Genomic DNA, 18275 nt, shown 5'->3' with positions numbered 1-18275 from the left:
CTATAGCACAACTTACCTTAGTATCATGCTTTTGAGGACAATCTTCATCTTTAGGCTCAGACTGTTCTCTCTTTCTGTCTTTTTCTATTTCTCTTTGTTCTTGAGAGATTATTAAATGAGATTCTGAAGAACTGCAGCCCCTGATACATAAAAAGAGAGAACCCTAGTCCTTCCAATATCAAGTCATCTCTCCATATTTAAGACACATACCATATCCATACCATGAAAAAAAGCAGACTAATACAGGAAGTCTACCCCAGAGGAAGTGTAATGCCAGAAGCCTATTTAAAGGATTTGATTAAATAGCCATTTCTTACACTCAAAAATTCTACAGTCAAAGGCTATGCAAAAAAATTACCAAAAAAATTAAGAACACAACAGTATAATCTATAAAAGTGACAGGAATTAAATTACTGCACATTTATTTTCAAATAAATAAATCAATAAAATGTTGGTAATTAATAAAAAGAAAATTAGTCTTGCCCACAGCTACATTTTATTTGCGCAATATAGAAGGGAAACAAATTTAAGTTCCTCCAGAGGTTTTCAGTTTACAAAAACCTGCTTAGTATGTTATTACCGTATTGTTTTTGAATGACAGATAAGCACATCACTGCAAGGAGACTAATAAATATCGAAATGGCCTTTCAGAAAAATGTTTAATACAGAAGTTATGGCATATTTATAATTTAACTGTATCTGTGAATATGGAATCTCTCCTGCTCTCTGTGGGCAAGGTAAAAGCACAGAACAGATGCGGCAAAACCAAGTTCCTAAAAATTAGGATACACTTTCACTTTTGCCATGGCATATATGCATTAGCTAGTATTCACGTTCTTCAAATCATCTTAATCTCCTAGTAAACTTTACACTGCAAAGTTAACACATAAAAGCGGGTGTGATTGAACTGACATTTTCAGGCACGAAGGCTCCTCAACAGCAAAGTACTTCATGTTGGGAGGACAAAAAACTTCAAAATGTAACTTTTTCCTGTTATTTCCAACATAGGTAAAACTTAATGCTGAAGGAAACTGCTTGGAAGCAAAACATCTCAAGATAGCTTATTTAGGTCCTGAAAAGTGCACTTTACTCCTAAGCTGCACTCTGGTCATAATTCTTGTAAGTTTTCTTCCATTTTTATTTACAGAGAGGAAACAAAACTGAAGCAATATCTATGCTATATATTATTTAAATCTTATACTAAGCATTGCTAATTAAAAAAACAGGCAAACTGGATAGTTGCTTACTTTCTCTCAAGAAGTGACTTCTTTGGTTTCTGTTTATGTTGTTGAATACCTATAGGGAATGATATAGGAAGGGGGGAGGAATTAGATACTTTCAAAGATAAGTTACCAATGAAGGAATCTTGCTATGTTCAAGGCAGACCTTAAAATCAGAAAAGGTTACCGTTCATTTCTTCTAATATCTTCTTTAACGCTTCATTTTGTTGAATAAGATCTTTAAATCCATCAAGAATATTCCTGCATAGTTTCTGAGCTCTCTCATTAGCTTTCAAAGCCAGTTCGTGTTCCCCCAGTAATGACAGTGCCTTACAGAAGTGATAGTGACCCTAAATGGACAAAAGTTTGAATTTTGAGTGTTCATTCACACAAATAAGAAAACAATTTATGTCCAAAATAGATGCAGTAGACAATATAAAGTAAAATTTTACACACTCAGAAGTTATCTACTTCACCTATTTCAGGTCAAATGATGAATAATCAGTTTTCAACTACTCAGCACATAAAAGCAGAAAGATAATTCACAGGGAGAAGCATCTAGCCTCTGTCTTTGAAAAAAAGGAAATTTGCTTTTTCACCTAGTCTCAACTACTACTTTGCAATTTTGTAACTATCCCTTATTTATTCTTCTTTAGGCCAAGAATATCGGGAAATGCATGTTGGTCATTAATCAGGATTTTTTAATTGTAAGGACTGTGTAAATTCTTTTTAAAGCATTGTGATAGCAGAGCTATGCACAATAATGTAAAAAATGTTTTCTTCTGTCTTTGCACATGGAACATCATGCAACAACACTTAAGTGATTTTGACATTCTTCTAATGCAAAAATACAAGGAAACTATGCACTTGGATGACTGAAGCAGAATTTCTAGCCCACAAGGTACTGTGTTCCTTCTACTGTCATTAGTGCTAAACACAGACGTGAACCTGTCAAATCTACCTGGGTCAAACCTGTAATTAAGACTCTGGGTTATTATGTGGGTGTGGGGAACAGTCCATCTTCTCTTCCCCCATATAAGACTAAACAAAATGCCTTTCAAGCCAGCAAAGCAAGAGTGGTGTCTTTTTGCTGATTTAGCCAAGGACAGACTGGAACAGGCCCCTTGCTCTACCAGATAAGTTCACAGCAAGAAAACAGCATAAGGGTTATGATAACTGGCAGGAAAATGGACAATAGGTTAAAAGCTGCCTCTGACAGAGCATGTACCTGGCCAGTGCTAACTGGCTAATTTGAACAGTGATTTCTGTCTATAAAAGAGGGCATGATCTGCAGGCTCGGGCTCTCTGCCTGCCCGGGAAGAGACCCTGCTGCAGCACCAAAAGTCCCTGGAACGCCAGCACCGCTGTCCGGAGGAGCCGAGAGGGAAGCGGGGGCCGCCTGTGGCTGCTCCCCGCCGTGGGGATTCAAACCTGCTTGATCCCGAGGGATTGCTGCCTGCCCAAGCCTAAACCAAACCGGACAGAAGCAGGAGCAGGCCTAGCCTGCGCTTGCCACTGTGCTTGCCGCCGCCGCCGCTGCTGCTGCTGGGAGCGCTCGCCCCAGTTCCCAGGAAGCTGCCCCCCCAAGGATCTCCAGCCGAGCCTGCCAGTGCATCCCGGGAACCGCGCTAAGGAAGGAGGGTAAACGCACGCACGCACACACACACACACTCTAACTTTCCTACTGGGCTCAACTCCTACCCTTTCACTCCATTGATTTTACACCCCTCCCTCAGAGTGTGCCTTTCATAAGACCATAGTACCCTTGAATCCCTTTTCCAATATACACCTAAACAACCTCTCCTGAACCTTGGCCCCTCAGTTTGTGTTGACCCTTAATAAACCGATTAATTTGTAAACCAGACATTGGTCTCAGTAACAATTTGAGCGTGGTGAGGGGGTACTCTAATCTACCCTCTAAGATGCGGCCCTGCAGTGGCCGTTCCTCTGTGAGAGGCGAACGCCGCGTGTGACCCTCGGTCTCGTTTACAAACCTCTCCACATCAGGGGGGAAGTCGCAGAAGCACCTGACAGGCGAGAGCCCCTGATACCACCCAGGACAGTTGGTTTACAGTAACAACAAAAGACAATTTTGAAACGAACACAAAACTAACCTTTGGCCAATTAGGCTTCAAAATAGTGGCTCTTTTTCCATCAGAAATGGCTTTCCTTAGAGAAAGGGGTGGGGGGGAAAGAAGAGGTATTTATTATTTATACTTCAGAAAAAGCTACAGTCTACATGCATAAGGTGCTATAAAAATACAAAGCACAGAAAAAAACAGTTCACTCATCTGTGTAAAGGCATGGTCAGATAACACTTCTTTGCTGAAACTTACCTGGGTTAAAATTACACAATCTCAACCATTTCACTCATCAAGTATTTACTCCCTTCCCCTGCCAACTACCTTTTCCAGCTTTTCTGCGTATGTACCTACCCCTTTAACTGGGTTCTAACAGTGTTCCTTTAAAAAGCTAAGCCTTAATAAAAAAGCCTGCATACCAAACCTAAGTATTTTCACGGAAATCATATTAGAGACTAGTTACATAATCACAGGTAGGGATTTGATGGTGCAAGTATTAACTGCTGAGCACTGTGAGGCAGTAACCTCCAAAACTCCCAACAGCTGGTGCCTGAAGAATATGCCCAACTTGACTTTTTGTATACAAGGTGTTGTGGATTAACTGGAACATTTCAGATTATAAAGAAGGGGTTACTTACTTGTATTTCTTGGTGAGAATTAAACAAAGTGCTCTGTTTCCATACAGAATATGGTTTGAAGGACTTAAAAAAAGAAATTATTAAAAGTTAATATATTGCTTTTGGAGGGAAAAAAAGTACATTTTCATAATCATTGCCTGCAAGCACTCTAGTACCAAAAATTACTACAAGCTTCCCTGAGTAGTCCCATTGGTTTAGAAGGTAACTCACAGAAAATATTAATTATGTAATAATTTGTAAGATTTGGGCCCACTAATGCCAACTTCCAACCAACTCAAATCACTCTCAGCCTAGTATATATATAAAAAAAAAAAAGCCATGAAGCACAGAAAAGCTATCTTGACTGTCACATATATCTCATTTTATTTTCTTCCAGAATTCCTAACTTTGACGACCTAATTAAATCAAACTTCTCATGAACACTTCTGGTTCACTGAGTCTTCAACTTTTTCACAACCCTCTGCATGAATGGGCAGACTAAGCAGCAGTTTTAAAGAGCAAAAGCAGTGCTCCATACATAACTAATGGTGAATGAGAGGGGGAACAGGTATATGTAATGCAGCAATCACTTAAAAGGAAGCCAAGGGAAGATGCAGCTAATTAGGGAAGGAGTGTGATGCTGAAGCAGATGAAATTCAGCTCACTCTGGGAAAATGAGAAAGGAAAGACAGCACATACAGCAGATGAAGGATTCCCTAGCTGCTAGAAACCTCTGAGCTATCCTTCATCTTCCAGCAGGGTCTTAGGACTAAAAGCAGTCACTAACAAATCGCTGTAACAACAGCTCAACTCCACAGCCCCTGCAAACCATGATACCTCCTTTGCTTTTTTCAAGCAAACAGACTTCCTTTGCTGCATTCTGCTCCTCCTTCCCCCTCATCAGCTACACCAAGCAAAACCTTCTCAACCCATACAACACCTCAGATAGTCACTAGAACAAAGTCAGCTGACACAACTTTCCACAGAGGCAAAAATCAGCTTAAAAATGGGATTTTAATGTATTCCACAGGATGAAGTCTGAAGCAAGGCATCAGCAAAATGCTCATCCTTTCAGCTGCATAATCAAAGCTACAGACTTCAAAACAAAAGTTTGCAGAAACAATTTTTTATGAAAGGTGGGACTTTATGAATTCACCATATTTCATGGACACCAGCACTTATAAAAGCAGCTTTTGCACAACTAAGACACAAGTAATGATTGCAAACCAGAGTTCTATAGTTCACATCACACATGGACTCCAGAAAGGGGGCAAATGCTCTATATGCATGAAACACAACTTCTCATTTCACCTGTCTCCCTGATCCTTTAGAGGACCCAGAAAAGTCTTGTTCAACTTCTTCCTGAAGGAAATTAAGCCTGACATATACAGAGTTGCCAAGAGCAGATACATAAATATAAATATTTGTTTTTGTTCACTAGATCTGCCCCATAGCCAAGGTGATAAATATTTGCAACAGTTGGACATACTGCTCTTCTGGAAGAATATTTAGGAGAGACCATACCAAAAGTGGCTGTTCACACCAAGTAACTGATTTCTTTTCAGATTTACTACACTTACTGCTAGTTGGTTTAGAGTTGTTTCAAACCCTAGCAGGACTTTTGGACTCATGGGAAAATACACAAAATCAGGATAAATCTGAATAAACTGAGTACATATGACACAGTAAATGTCATCTAGTAAACCAGTTTGGTTCTTACCAAAACTCTATGGCTTTAGTATACGACATTATAGCAGCATCAAAGTTTCCTTGGGAGAACTCCTTATTTCCTTTCTGTTTCATAGATTCACTTATCTGTAAAAAAACAATTTCGCAACCACTGTAAATAAACTCATTTGCAATAAGTAAAGAAAACATTTGACAAGAGGTAGCTAAGTTTTTATGCTTGTAAAAACAGAATGTTACGTATGTACTATTAGTTGTAAGAAATACTTCTGCAATTGTATAAATAAATAAATACATTGCAGTTAATAAGCTTCTAAGTGTACAAATAAACATGTTATGCACACATGAATACAATTAACAGTAACTAAAAAGCAGGATTAACTCAGAAGCTCTCCTGGATTCCACAATATAATCATCAAAAAGCGAGCATGTGTCAAAGAGCAAAGTAGGCTGAGTACAGCTCAAACAGCTCCCTACTCAGTGTCTTTCAGTGTATCTCCTGAACCATGGAATTGTATCAAGGACAACACAGGAATTAGCCAGACTCCCATATAAAAAAAGGCCCAAACATCTGCACTAAAGGAACACATGATAAAGAATTCAAAAGCACTGTATTTCGGTGTTGAAAGGATCAAGCTGAACAATCTTCTATCAGTTTTAAGTGCGTTTCCTACAAGTTTTTTGGGATGTGAGGAAGGGAACACTCCCCAGTGCACACAGGCAACAAAACCAACCCATGTTCCGTTTATTAGACCAAGATGCCTCAAGGTAATTCAAGCTTTTTAAACCTTTAACCTTTGATCATTTGGTCATTTTCGTAATCTTTTATCATTATAAAAACCCAACAATATAAGAAGCACAAGCATATTCTGGTATCTTCTCTCACCTTCCTACAGTAGTCACAGGGGAGAGCTTTAAATTGCTCAGCAAAATTAAAATCTTCCAAAGCAACTTTAGTAATACACATTTTGCCTGCAGAGAAAATTCAGAAAAACACAGTGGTTAAAGATGTTACCAAAGATAAGAAGTAGTGTTTATCTTCTGCAGCTAAGAATCAAGCTGTGTTTTCTGACTGGAAATAAAATTTGACATACCAACTAAATAATAGAGACAGATTAAGCAACAGTTGTGTTCAAAGGAACTGCAGCTATTCATTATTAGGTAAGTCCAAAATAACTGTTTGCAGACTGTAAAACATTTAAACACTTGTCTAATCTCAAATAAACAAGTTAAACTTGATTGTTTTTTAAATAATTTGCATTTTAAACATTTCTAGATATTTGTCTTCTAAATTTATACTTGGCTACTTAACTGTAAAAAAGATTCTTCCCCTTACAGACAAGTTTGATTTCTACCACTCTTACTTACTGCAAGGGTAGGTTAAGATGTGTACATGCAAAAACTAAGGCCAGAATGAAAGTCATTTAACACAAATCAAGACACCAAAGTGAAAGAATGTTCTGAACTCCTGTTCAGGAGCACACACACTGTAAATACGACCTATATACAGAGGCTTAAGGAAGAGCAGTCTAAATAAGCAGGAAACCACACAAAAATCACATCCCCACCACTATTGTTCCAGTCAATTCCACTAATGAAATCCATACAGACATTAAAGAGGTAATAACTACAACAAAAGTGACTATCCTCATTATTTTTTCTTCGAAGTGTTCATACTTACATTCACGAAAGAAGATTTCAATATGGATCCCACCATATTCACCAAGTTTCTCCAGCCTCTGCAGGATACTGACATCGTCTAGGCATCTGATCCAACCAATTGCATCCCCAATATCAAAAAACCCCTATTTCAATTGGTTTTGAAAAAAAAACAATTGAAGAAAAGGAAAATAAAGAAAAATATGGTAACAAATTCTGTACAAAGCAAAGTCTTAAAACAAAAATAACATTGCACAAACCAACAGCTCACTGGCAATATAGTAGAAGAATTCCATGTAAATATAACAATACTTCTATAGCACTTACATTAAGCACTTGTTCTGATTTGCTAGCCTTTGAAATAAGCAACATCTCAGAAACACATCTGGGTAGCTCAAGCATAGCATAATACAGCATTAGCCATAGAAGGAAAACAGTCATTCTTTCAACAGGAAGCAGTGGAGTGATACAAATTATAGAATTTGATTTAGTAACTTCTATTTGATGACTACACACAAAATTGCTCCAGTGTGAAGTGGCAAGCCTGATTAGAAAAAGCAATATACTCCAGGCTATTAGACATGCAGGCCAGGGCTAAGATTTTATTCTGTAAATCATTACTTGCCATCTATTCAAACTAAATTAAATTGCTTGAGCTATACAGAGCATCAAGGATGGAGTGAAGAATGTCCATTGCCTGGGATATTACGTTATCTGGGCCTACAGACTTTGAAAAATAGTTTTAAAACCAACATGACCAAGACAAATACCACTAAAGATACAGGAACTGAGTTGCTCAGGAGTAACACAGAGTTGTACCTATTCTGCTTCTCCTATTGCTACAATATTGTATTTTAACTTCAATATTTTTATTTTAACTTTTGTAGTTTACCTAGAGCAGGGAGCAGAAACTAGAAAGTGCAAAAAGAAGTAACAAACTCAGAGAAACTAAGAATATTCACAGTCCAGAGTTGAGGAGCTGAAAAATGTAACCTGACTTGGACAGGCTGGAGAGTTGGGCAAGGGGAAACCTAATGAAATTAAATAAGGACAAGTGTAAAGTCTTGCATCTGGGGAGGAACACCTCCATGTATCAATACAGGTTGGGGGCTGACCTGCTGGAGAGCAGGTCTGGGGAAAAGGACCTTTGGGGTCCTGGTGGACAGGAGGATGACCATGAGCCAGCAATGTGCCCTTGCAGCCAAAACAGCCAATGGCAGCCTGGGGTGCATTAAGAGTATAGCCCATATGTCTAGGGGGGTTCTCCTCCCCCTCTATTCTGCCCTGGTGAGGCCTCATCTGGAGTACTGTGTGCATTTCTGGGCTCCCCAGTTCAAGAAGGACACAGAACTATTGGAGAACGTCCAGTGCAGGGCCACAAAGATTATTAGAAGAATGAAGCACCTGCCCTGTGAGGAACAGCTGAAAGACCTGGGTCTGTTTAGCCTGGAGGAGGGGGGATCTCATATATCTAAAAGGTGGGTGTCAGGAGGATGGATCCAGCCTTTTTTTGCAGTATCCAGTGACAGGATATGGGGCAATGGTCACAAGCTGGACCACAGGAGGTTCAAGTTAAATACAAATAAAAGCTTCTTTACTGTGAGAGTAACAGAGCACTGGAACAGGCTGCCCAGAGGGGTTGGAGAATCTCCTTCTCTGGAGACATTCAAAACCCATCTGGATATGTACCTGTGTGATCTACTGTTAGTGGTCCTACTCTAGCAGGGGAGTTGGACCAGATGATCTCCAGAGGTCCCTTCCAACCCCAACCACTCTGTAGCAAGTATAGTTCCACTATACACTGCATTTGATAATGAAGATGAATGAGCAGGTTTCCAAACCACAACCTTACTCAGCCATTCACAATCCTTCAGACTCACTACTTGAGAACCTTACAAAAGACTTCTAATGTGTCCCCAAAGAGGAGCACTTTGCATCCTTTCAGTGATCAAGCTGAGCCCTACTTGTAGCCCTGGAGCCCCACAGTACAACATTGCCATTGCTAATAACAGGCCCATAGGTTTTGTAGACTTTGCAAGGCCACAGGGCTGCACGTTGTTAAGCTTACTCTGAGCTTGTCCTGACCTGCTTAGAGCTGTTTTAACTGCAAAAGCAATTTTTCTTCTAACTGGGTGGGAATTACTAATTTGGTTTACTTTTGTAAGGTATAATAGCTTTCATGTAGACAGTAGTAACAAGTAGTTAATGAATGCTGCTATGACCAACATAATGATGCAGTATAGAAAAATGCAAGCTAAATATGACAGAGTATATGCAATGAAAACAGGGAATGCATAATGCAGTTTAGGCAAGCATAGGCATGGGATAGTTAAGAAACGGGGCACAAGCTGACACTGGAGAACTGATGGCTATGAACAACTGGCAAAATTTAAAAAAACAAACAACTGGACAAAATTGGACAAAAGCAGTTTCTAACATACATAAAGGAATAAACTGTCAACAGGAAGTGGCAAATCTGTGAGAAAGCAACAAGGAAACCCACCAGCAGGTATCAAAGCTGTTGCTGGAAGGCTGACCTGGCTCCAGCTGCGCAACCTAAACTGACCCACTACACATCAGGAGCAACCACCAAAAGAAACTTTATTTTCAGTATGTGAAGTATCCCTAGAGTTCTCAGTCATTTTGATCTTCTTACATAGATGATATTTATGTCACAGTTCCTGTCACACACAGATTTCCGTCTGTGGCTCAGAGCTGCAATGACTGGTAAACCCAGTCCTATATTCTACCTATTCCAAAAACTAAATTCATGCAAGCATTTAAATTTTTTATGTTTGCATTAACACATGAAGAAGGATTCCTATTAAAAACAATTCAATACACTTACATTTTCTATTCTGCTGCCAATTCTCAGTACACCACGGATAAAGTATGGAACATTCTGGAAGAGGGATGGAAAACAAACAAAAACATGTTAGTAAGATCTGGTAACTTTAGCTTCCACCTGCTCAGATTCGACTCAGTAACATTTTCAATTCTGCTTGATTGCAGTATCATTTGCTCCGGTCCATTTCAAAGTTTCAGGAAATATTCTTGTATTCAGCAGCAAATGCCCTACCATTTTTGTTGAAAAACAAATGTTGATGTGGAAATATAAAATGCATGGATGTTATGACATCTGGTTAGGAAAGTCAGCCACTTTTAACTGTTTCTGCAGTTATTACATACCAAAGACCCAGCTGATACATCCAATGAAAACCATCCAAAACCAGCAGTATTTCCTCTCCAAAGATCTTGTGCTCCTCCAAATAAATTTTACTATTGGATACACAATCTTTTACATGGAGAAGGAGGAAGAAAGAAAAGGGAAGCAAAGATAAACAGGGGAACTGGAATATACACAGATCCTCTCGTATAAAGCTCAAATGGGAGACTAACACGGGAGGGAACAGCACAAAGAACCCATCATATGAGATGAAGTAGAAAAACTGCAGGGACATCTTGAAGGACAGGGAGATTAAAACAGAGTACTCAGTCTGAGGGAGCAAACAGCAAATTGAGCACAAAGAACGATGAATCCACAATATCAACACAGAAAGACATATAGCAGTAGGATGCCCTGGAAAAGTGTAGCTTTCAGAATTCCAAGAAACCATTTTTTAAAAACATGCTATACTTAAATTACAAAATAAACCACAAAAAACTCCAACAACAAAACTCTTCCGTTCAGCTGCTTATAACATTTCTTTTACCGTTCTCTCTCCTGCACTGTTATGTTTCTATTTTAAGTCAGCAAAAATAGCAAATTCTAAATAAAATTTACTGAATGAGGGGGAAAAAATACATTTAACTTGCTCATCAGGGAACAGCACCCTTTATCTCACTGATATGACTCTCTTTCTTAGCAACAAGGGCTACTATCACCTGTATCATTTACACTGCAAATATTTAGTAAGGTATGACAACTTTAACAAAGCCTATGACACATTTTTTTTCTAGAAAGCTCCAACTCGACTATCAGATGATTTATTTGGTCCAGCAAAATGAAATTACTGAATTGACAGTACTCACAACAACTTTTTTAATTAATTCAACAAGGTCTTCCAGAACATCTGAAGCACAGAGTAACTCCCAATTCTCTTCTACAGTAATTGACCTAGTAAAAACAGAACAAGTTATTATTTAGAAAAGTAAGACCATATTACATGGTCTTAATTACTAATATTTATGGCAATCAGATCTAAGCAAGAGCATGGTTACAAACTCAAATCAAGCCCTTCAGAGGAGGGAGTGGGGTGGGATAAAAAAAAAGGCTGCAAAGCTTTTGGTACTTTTGAAATATAAGGCATCCATTTAAGTATTTAAATACACTCTTAGATTCCAAACTTCTGAATTTTCTTCTATATAGTAAAAAAAACTATTCCTTCTAACCTTAACTAACTTAGCCTACTGTAAAAACATTCTTGCAGACTGTATAGTCACTACTGAAAGTAAACAATCATCTTCCACAGGAAACAAAAAAAAAAAGTAAAGGCTGACGTAATCACTTTGAAGACATAATTACTCACTCAGATAGCAAAGGTTCATCCGCAGTTTTGAAAAGAAGAGGCCAATACGTCAGTATTCTAATAACGTCACAATGTTCTCTTAATATCTCAACTGGCTGACTGCACCAGACTTCACAGGGATCAACATCTTCAAGAAAACAGCAAGGAATTAGACTATGCAATTCAGACATTACAAGTAATCAAAGTCCAAATACACATTCAAAAATATCAGTTTTTTCCATACTGCATTCCTAGGTACTATCTAATCAAAACAAGAAAACTTGAACACTAAATATACCTGGCAACGTGAGTTTTTTAAAAAATTTAAGGGGGATAGGAAATGTCTATGGAGGTAAGAATAAGGACCTGCTGGCAGGCTTTACACTCCTAGCTCAAGAAATTGCCTATGTTCTGAATTTTATTTATACAATACATTATAAAGGAATAAATGCAGTCTGATACTAAATGAGGAGTCTAACAAGGGCTATGAGGTGTTTAATGGCTATAAGGAATGCTATTTTCAAGATGAAACATCAAACTCTTCTAACTGTGCCCATTTAATTATTTTCCACAATAAATCCAGTGCAGTGAGGCAACTAGCAACATAATACAAAAAGATGAGTAACAGTATTTTTTCTCCAAAGGTCATAGTGTGTGTGATGCATGGCTCTTTCAAAAGAGGAAATGCATGTATGTATAGATTATTTATATTTGCACTGTTCTCACAAATGTATAGCAGTCTTGTGCACATTGTATTAGGATAAAAAGATGAGAGTTCTTACTATGTAAAAGAAAATACCACAATGCTTCTGCCCAGAAATAATAGTTTTCAATTACTCAGACAAAATAAAGGAAAAAATGAAATAGCAATCAAAAGATCCAAGCACAGCAAAAACAAGCACATTAGGAAGTTATGTAAGGTTAAGTTTACATACTTTTTTTACTCTTAGGCGGCGACTGCTGTGCAAGTGCTGCAGCACCCTAGGGATAAACATATTTTTAACATTACACATCTTGCAGATGCGTTACACTAAATGTAAGCAGTAACTCCTTAAACATGTCTAAATATTAAACCAATATAAACTGTTTACATCAGGGGAAGAAAGGAAGAGAAGTAATTCTTACATTGTATCACCAATTCCTTTTCTCAAGAAAAGGTAATTATTGAACATATTTAGACCAGTATAAAAGGTCTGTGGTTGTATCTTCACAACCAGGCAGCATGACCAAACCAGAAACAAATCTATCAAGCAAAGTGTTCAGTACTAGGCAGTCTACTTTCATATTATATGCTCTTCAAGAGGTTTTAGTTTACATTGGCTCAAATCCTCCACAGACAGAGCACCTATTTGTGGTTCATGCCCTTTACCTGCACTCTGAAAACTACCCTCGAGATTAGTTCCATCCCAAATGAACCCCCACTAGCACACTTCAAGACCTCTTCACAACATAACTAAAAATGAATTATTAATAAACTAAAATGATGTAGTTAACTATTATCAGATATAATTATTCAGTAATTAACTAAAATATTCATGCATACACTATGAACTTAGAAAAATTATTTCTAGATGCCTACATTCTGAACAGGAGTTTTTACAAAATGTCAGAAATGTGTAATTAGTGCTCACTACCTCCACATTAACTTCTAAGATCAATCTGAAGTGGATGAATTCCCCCCACTTTTTTTACCTCTATCCCATTTCCCCAAGTACAAAATACTACTGGTACTCCCTGTTTTCCCACATGTTTCTGCAACTCTGCCAAGAGTTTTCTGAGGAAAACATGAGAACTTAGAAGTCTGCAATATTCTGCAGTACCATAAAATACAAACACTTTTGGATCTAATATTTACACATTAAGCAAACAAAACAAACAGGGAAAACGCATGTGTACTGGAGTTACCTAACACAATGGTTTTCTTACTGTCTTATGAAAAGAAAACTTTGAATAGTTTAAGTAATATATTAAATTACACTAGTGTTCTAAAAATGAATAACACAAAATCAGATACTAGGCAGCAATATAATGTTCAAGAATACCTAAGGAAACCTGTTTAAGAAGACAACACAGGCTTTAAAAAAATAATAACTAGATAGTTAGTGCTCATAATTTAAATAAATACATATATATCAAAATCAGTGGAGTGAGCGGTTGACTTACTACTTCACAGCAGCATACTGTATCAGCACTTTAACAGGGGTTGTTGTGACCCAAGGGCAGGACCCAGCATTTGGCCCATCAATCCAGCCTGTCCAGGTCCTTCTGTAGAGCTTTCCTACCCTCACAGCCAGATCAACACTCCCTCACAGCTTGGTGCAAACACTTGCATACTGATTAAGGGTGCAGTGGATCCCGTTGTCCAAATCATCAGTAAAGATACTGAACAAGACTTGCCAAAATACCAAGCCCTGGGGGACAACACTGGTGACCAGCCACCAGCTGGATTTAACTCTGTTCACTACAACTCTGGGCTCAGCCATCCAGTGAAGAGTACACCTGTCTATGCCATTGGCTGCCAGCTTCTCGAGGATAATGCTGTGGGAGACAGTGTCAGAGTGTTTACTTAAATCCAGATAGGACTAGGACAACAGCCTTTCCCTCATCCACCAAGGTCACCAAGGAGATCAGGTTGGTCGAGCAGGACATGCCTTTCCTGAACCCAAGGTGGCTGGGCTTGATCCCCTAGCTGTCCTGCAGTCGCCATGTGAGCACACTCTAGATGAACCTCCCCACAATTTCCTCCCATACCAAGGTCAGACTGACAGGCCTGTAGCAAGCTGGATCCTCTTTTGGGCCCTTCTTGAAGATGAGTGCCACACTGGCAAGCCCTCAGTCATCTGGGACCTCCCCTGCTGACCAGGACTGTTGATACAGTAAGAGAGAGGATTAGCAAACTCCTCCACCAGCTCCCTCAGTGCTTTTGGGTGGATCCCATCTGGCCCTGTAACCTGTGAGTGTCCAGGTGCCATAGCAGGTCCTTAAACACTACCTCCTGGTCTACTGGCGAGTTGTTCTGCTCTCCATCCCTATCTGCCAGCCAGCTCAGGAGACTGAATACCCCGCGGGTGGCTGGTCTGACTATTAAAGGAGGCAAAGAAGGCTTTAAGTATCTCAGCCCTTTCCTTGTACTCAGTTGCAAAGTTCCCTACCGCATCCAATAAAGGATGGAGATTCTCCCTGGCTCTCTTTATTGTTAACGTATTTGTAAAAATCTTTTTTTGTTGTTGCTTATGACAATGGCCAGATTAAGCTCCAGCAGGGCTTTTGCCTTCCTAATTTTCTCCCGGTATGACCTAACAAGATCCCTGTAGTTTTCTTGAGTTGCCTGTCCCTTCTTCCAAAGGTGTAATTTAATAAACAATATATATCGTGTCTATGTATTGAACATAACCATTTAAAAGAAATACAAAACTATTTCTGAATATGACTGGAGAAAAGTATAAAAACAAACTTATCACCAAACACATCTTTCATAAAATTTAACAGACTATGAGGGACTAGTCCTCAGGACCCCTAATTGATAGAATTGGTTTTGAAACTGCATAGTAACCTCTCAAATAAAGTCTCATTTGCATCCCAGAAGGCCTGCCTGAAAGGATGGAGACAACACTGAAGGTCTGCATATAGTCTGCAGTCTGAATGTACAATGATCAAGGGATGGAGAGGGTGGAGGTGCACTCCAGCTGCTCAGGCTTATGACTCAATCACTTACTCATCCTGGTGAAGCATGGGAGCTAAACCTGTGAAACAGGGCTGCAATGGTGGGCTTTGGAGACTTCACTAACACCAACTCTCCCCTGTTGACTGGTCCAATGCTGGATCCAGGACTGGTGATTTACTGTTATCTACCTCTCTAATTTTTTCTTTTCCTACTCTCTTTCTTCCTTCCTAAAATCATTAAGTAATGCAAGGCCTACCCACAGTATTTTTTCCTGGGTTATGCAGCTTAAACGTATATGCATCATGCTCTTGTGATCCAATTGTCAGCCTTTATGATCATGCAGTCTACCATAACTGAAGTATATATATTCGCTCTATAGTTTTAATTAAACCTAATTCAAATACAGACCTCAAGTGTCATTTCACCTCAATCTGACAACGTGGCATTTCCTCAGACTGTGACATTTTAGTCACTCTCACTAGAAGAGCCAGCTCTGAGACAAAGTGGAGAGTCCCTAAGGGGTTAAGCTAAGGGAAGAGGCCTTCTCTACAAGACAAAGGTTGGATCCAGCCACAACTGGGATCCTCTCTGAGAGGAGGCTAGAAAGCAAGGGGGTCTGATCTGAATCTCCCTGGGTTGCCCTGCCCTGGTCATGACATAGAACTCCATTCTTTTACGGGCAGACTGTGTGGAAATACTAGCATATTGTGCAATTAGGAGTCACAAACTTGACCTAAGGTGATGACAAGCAATCATATGATTTCACCCAAAGTAGTGTTTCTGAGTTATTACAACACTTCATGTAAATCAAGGCTTATTCTCAAAAACAACTTCAACATATTTATCAGACCTGGACCTCAATAACAAAGAGGAAAAAATTAACTATTATCTCAAAATTAGTTAATCTTGAAAGATGATTAAACTTTTCCTTCACTCCACAGCATGGGTTTTGTTACAGTATTTAAAAGCAAAACAAACTAGACACACACATCTCAACACATATCCTCAGTTCATCAGGCCCAAGGTAGCATTCCCATAAAAGCAAAACTGAAAGCCAAGACTTAGCACTTGCACATTTGCTTATTTCCATAGCATAGCACACACATAACTTTAAGGAATAAAATATCTATTATCTTTTGTCAACACAACAATGGAAGTTCTTTATCTTGTCACCAAAAAAAATACTTTTATTGATATAAATTATTTCCAGTGAGACTCACTACTCTACTGGTAATGGTCCTTAGTAAAGATAGAGCTTAACAAATAAGAAATCAAGTTTACCTATACTTTTTATTTCTATATAGGAAGAAAACAAGTAGGCCAGCTAGCCTGTATGTGGCAGCAGCAACACTTAGGATAAATAGCTCATAACTGAACTCTCCAGGCAGTAGACAGATTAGCTAGCACAGTGTCTTCTAAGACTCCTTAAGCACAGCAAAAAGGGAAAAATGAGAGTCAAAAAAGCATTGTTGAAAGTAACAAAACAGAGGAGTGCTACAGTTTATTCAAGAAAAGCAACAACTGACTAAGTGGAAGCCTTATTAGGCACAAAGAACTAGAAAAAAAATATTAACAAAGAAGGGGCAAACACTGCAGTTAATCTGCAGACTTAAACTTTCATTAACTAAGCTGCAAAAGAAACTGAATCTGTTACTTTGAGGTAAATCATCCCAAGCATTAACTGGACACTTGGCCAACAGGTTGGTCAAGATCTGTTAACAGGACCTACACATCACTGTCTAGTTTTATGCAGCTGTGGCACGCATTGAGAAAAACTCACCTGATAACAGACACAGTCTATGCTCTACCCCAAGTTAGTACTTTTGCAAGTGAACAACACGCAGTGATGTAAGTTGCACCAGTTTCAGTTAATCAACACTTAACAGTTCCTCTGTAGATCAGATCTACATACAAATCCCACTGGAAGATCTTGCAAGCTTTTCATCTAGTTTCAAATCTGCTTACCAATCCACAAGAGCATTCACCACGAACAAATGAAACCCAGGCTGCCAGTTTGGCTTCAGATATAGGTTCACCCATGGTACATGATCCTGAAAGAAAAGAATTATGAGGAATACAAGAGAGGAAAGCAAGAGAAAAATAACATGTGCACTGCAGGACTTAAAACGAGCACAACATTAAACTATGCTTTGCAAGAGTTGTATAGAAGACGTGCATTTCTATTTTTACATAGAATCATTTAAGTCAGAAAAGACTTTTAAGACCATCGAGTCCAACCATAAATCAAACACCGGATGGGAGGTGCACTGACCCAGAGGTCAGTTCTTAGTATTTCCTCTTCAGACCTTGCGGACAGGTCCTCTAATTGCCCATATGCAGACAGCAAGGAACTTTCCAAAGTGTCTCCGCACACAAGCCTGACCGCTTGAAAGTGGCCTAACTTCAGTGAACACTGCTATCTTTCTAGACACTGCCAACACAGCTAACGCCCACGTTAAACGCCCCATTTAATGTCAACATCTGGTCTATGACGCAGCCTTAACCGGAGCAAAACCACCACACGTCGCACAGGTTAATGCCGAAAAAAGAAGTAACCTAAAGCATCAGCTAGAAACTGGTTCAATCGACTCTTGGCAGCCTCCGAAGCCCGTGGCAGTGCCCCAGCACTGCCCCAGCACTGCCCAGCACTGCCCCAGCAGCGCCCCAGCACTGCCCAGCACTGCCCCAGCACTGCCCAGCACTGCCCCAGCAGCGCCCCAGCACTGCCCAGCACTGCCCAGCACTGCCCCAGCAGCGCCCCAGCACTGCCCAGCACTGCCCCAGCACTGCCCAGCACTGCCCCAGCACTGCCCCACAACGCCCCAGCACCGACACACGAC

The 18275-nt window shown here is 39.4% G+C and overlaps 1 protein-coding gene across 1 annotated transcript in view; it reads right to left on the bottom strand.

The window, feature by feature from the left end:
• Positions 1 to 17903, bottom strand: part of TTC3 (tetratricopeptide repeat domain 3) — a 70511-nt gene extending 52608 nt beyond the window's left edge. Inside the window, 15 exon segments of the mRNA XM_010000436.1 lie at positions 17 to 140; positions 1248 to 1296; positions 1408 to 1570; positions 3335 to 3389; positions 3940 to 4002; positions 5639 to 5733; positions 6491 to 6576; positions 7286 to 7409; positions 10112 to 10165; positions 11296 to 11366; positions 11764 to 11919; positions 12707 to 12752; positions 14177 to 14309; positions 17401 to 17486; positions 17742 to 17903. Coding sequence (XP_009998738.1) covers positions 17 to 140; positions 1248 to 1296; positions 1408 to 1570; positions 3335 to 3389; positions 3940 to 4002; positions 5639 to 5733; positions 6491 to 6576; positions 7286 to 7409; positions 10112 to 10165; positions 11296 to 11366; positions 11764 to 11919; positions 12707 to 12752; positions 14177 to 14309; positions 17401 to 17486; positions 17742 to 17903 — 1467 coding nt within the window.
• Between the last annotated feature and the right edge of the window lie 372 nt (positions 17904 to 18275).

This window comes from Chaetura pelagica, unplaced genomic scaffold (genome assembly GCF_000747805.2).
Source record: "Chaetura pelagica isolate M959 unplaced genomic scaffold, ChaPel_1.0 scaffold244, whole genome shotgun sequence".
NCBI lineage: Eukaryota > Metazoa > Chordata > Aves > Apodiformes > Apodidae > Chaetura > Chaetura pelagica.
The sequence above is the reverse complement of the archived record's forward strand: the minus strand, read 5'-3'. Positions and strand labels throughout refer to the sequence as shown.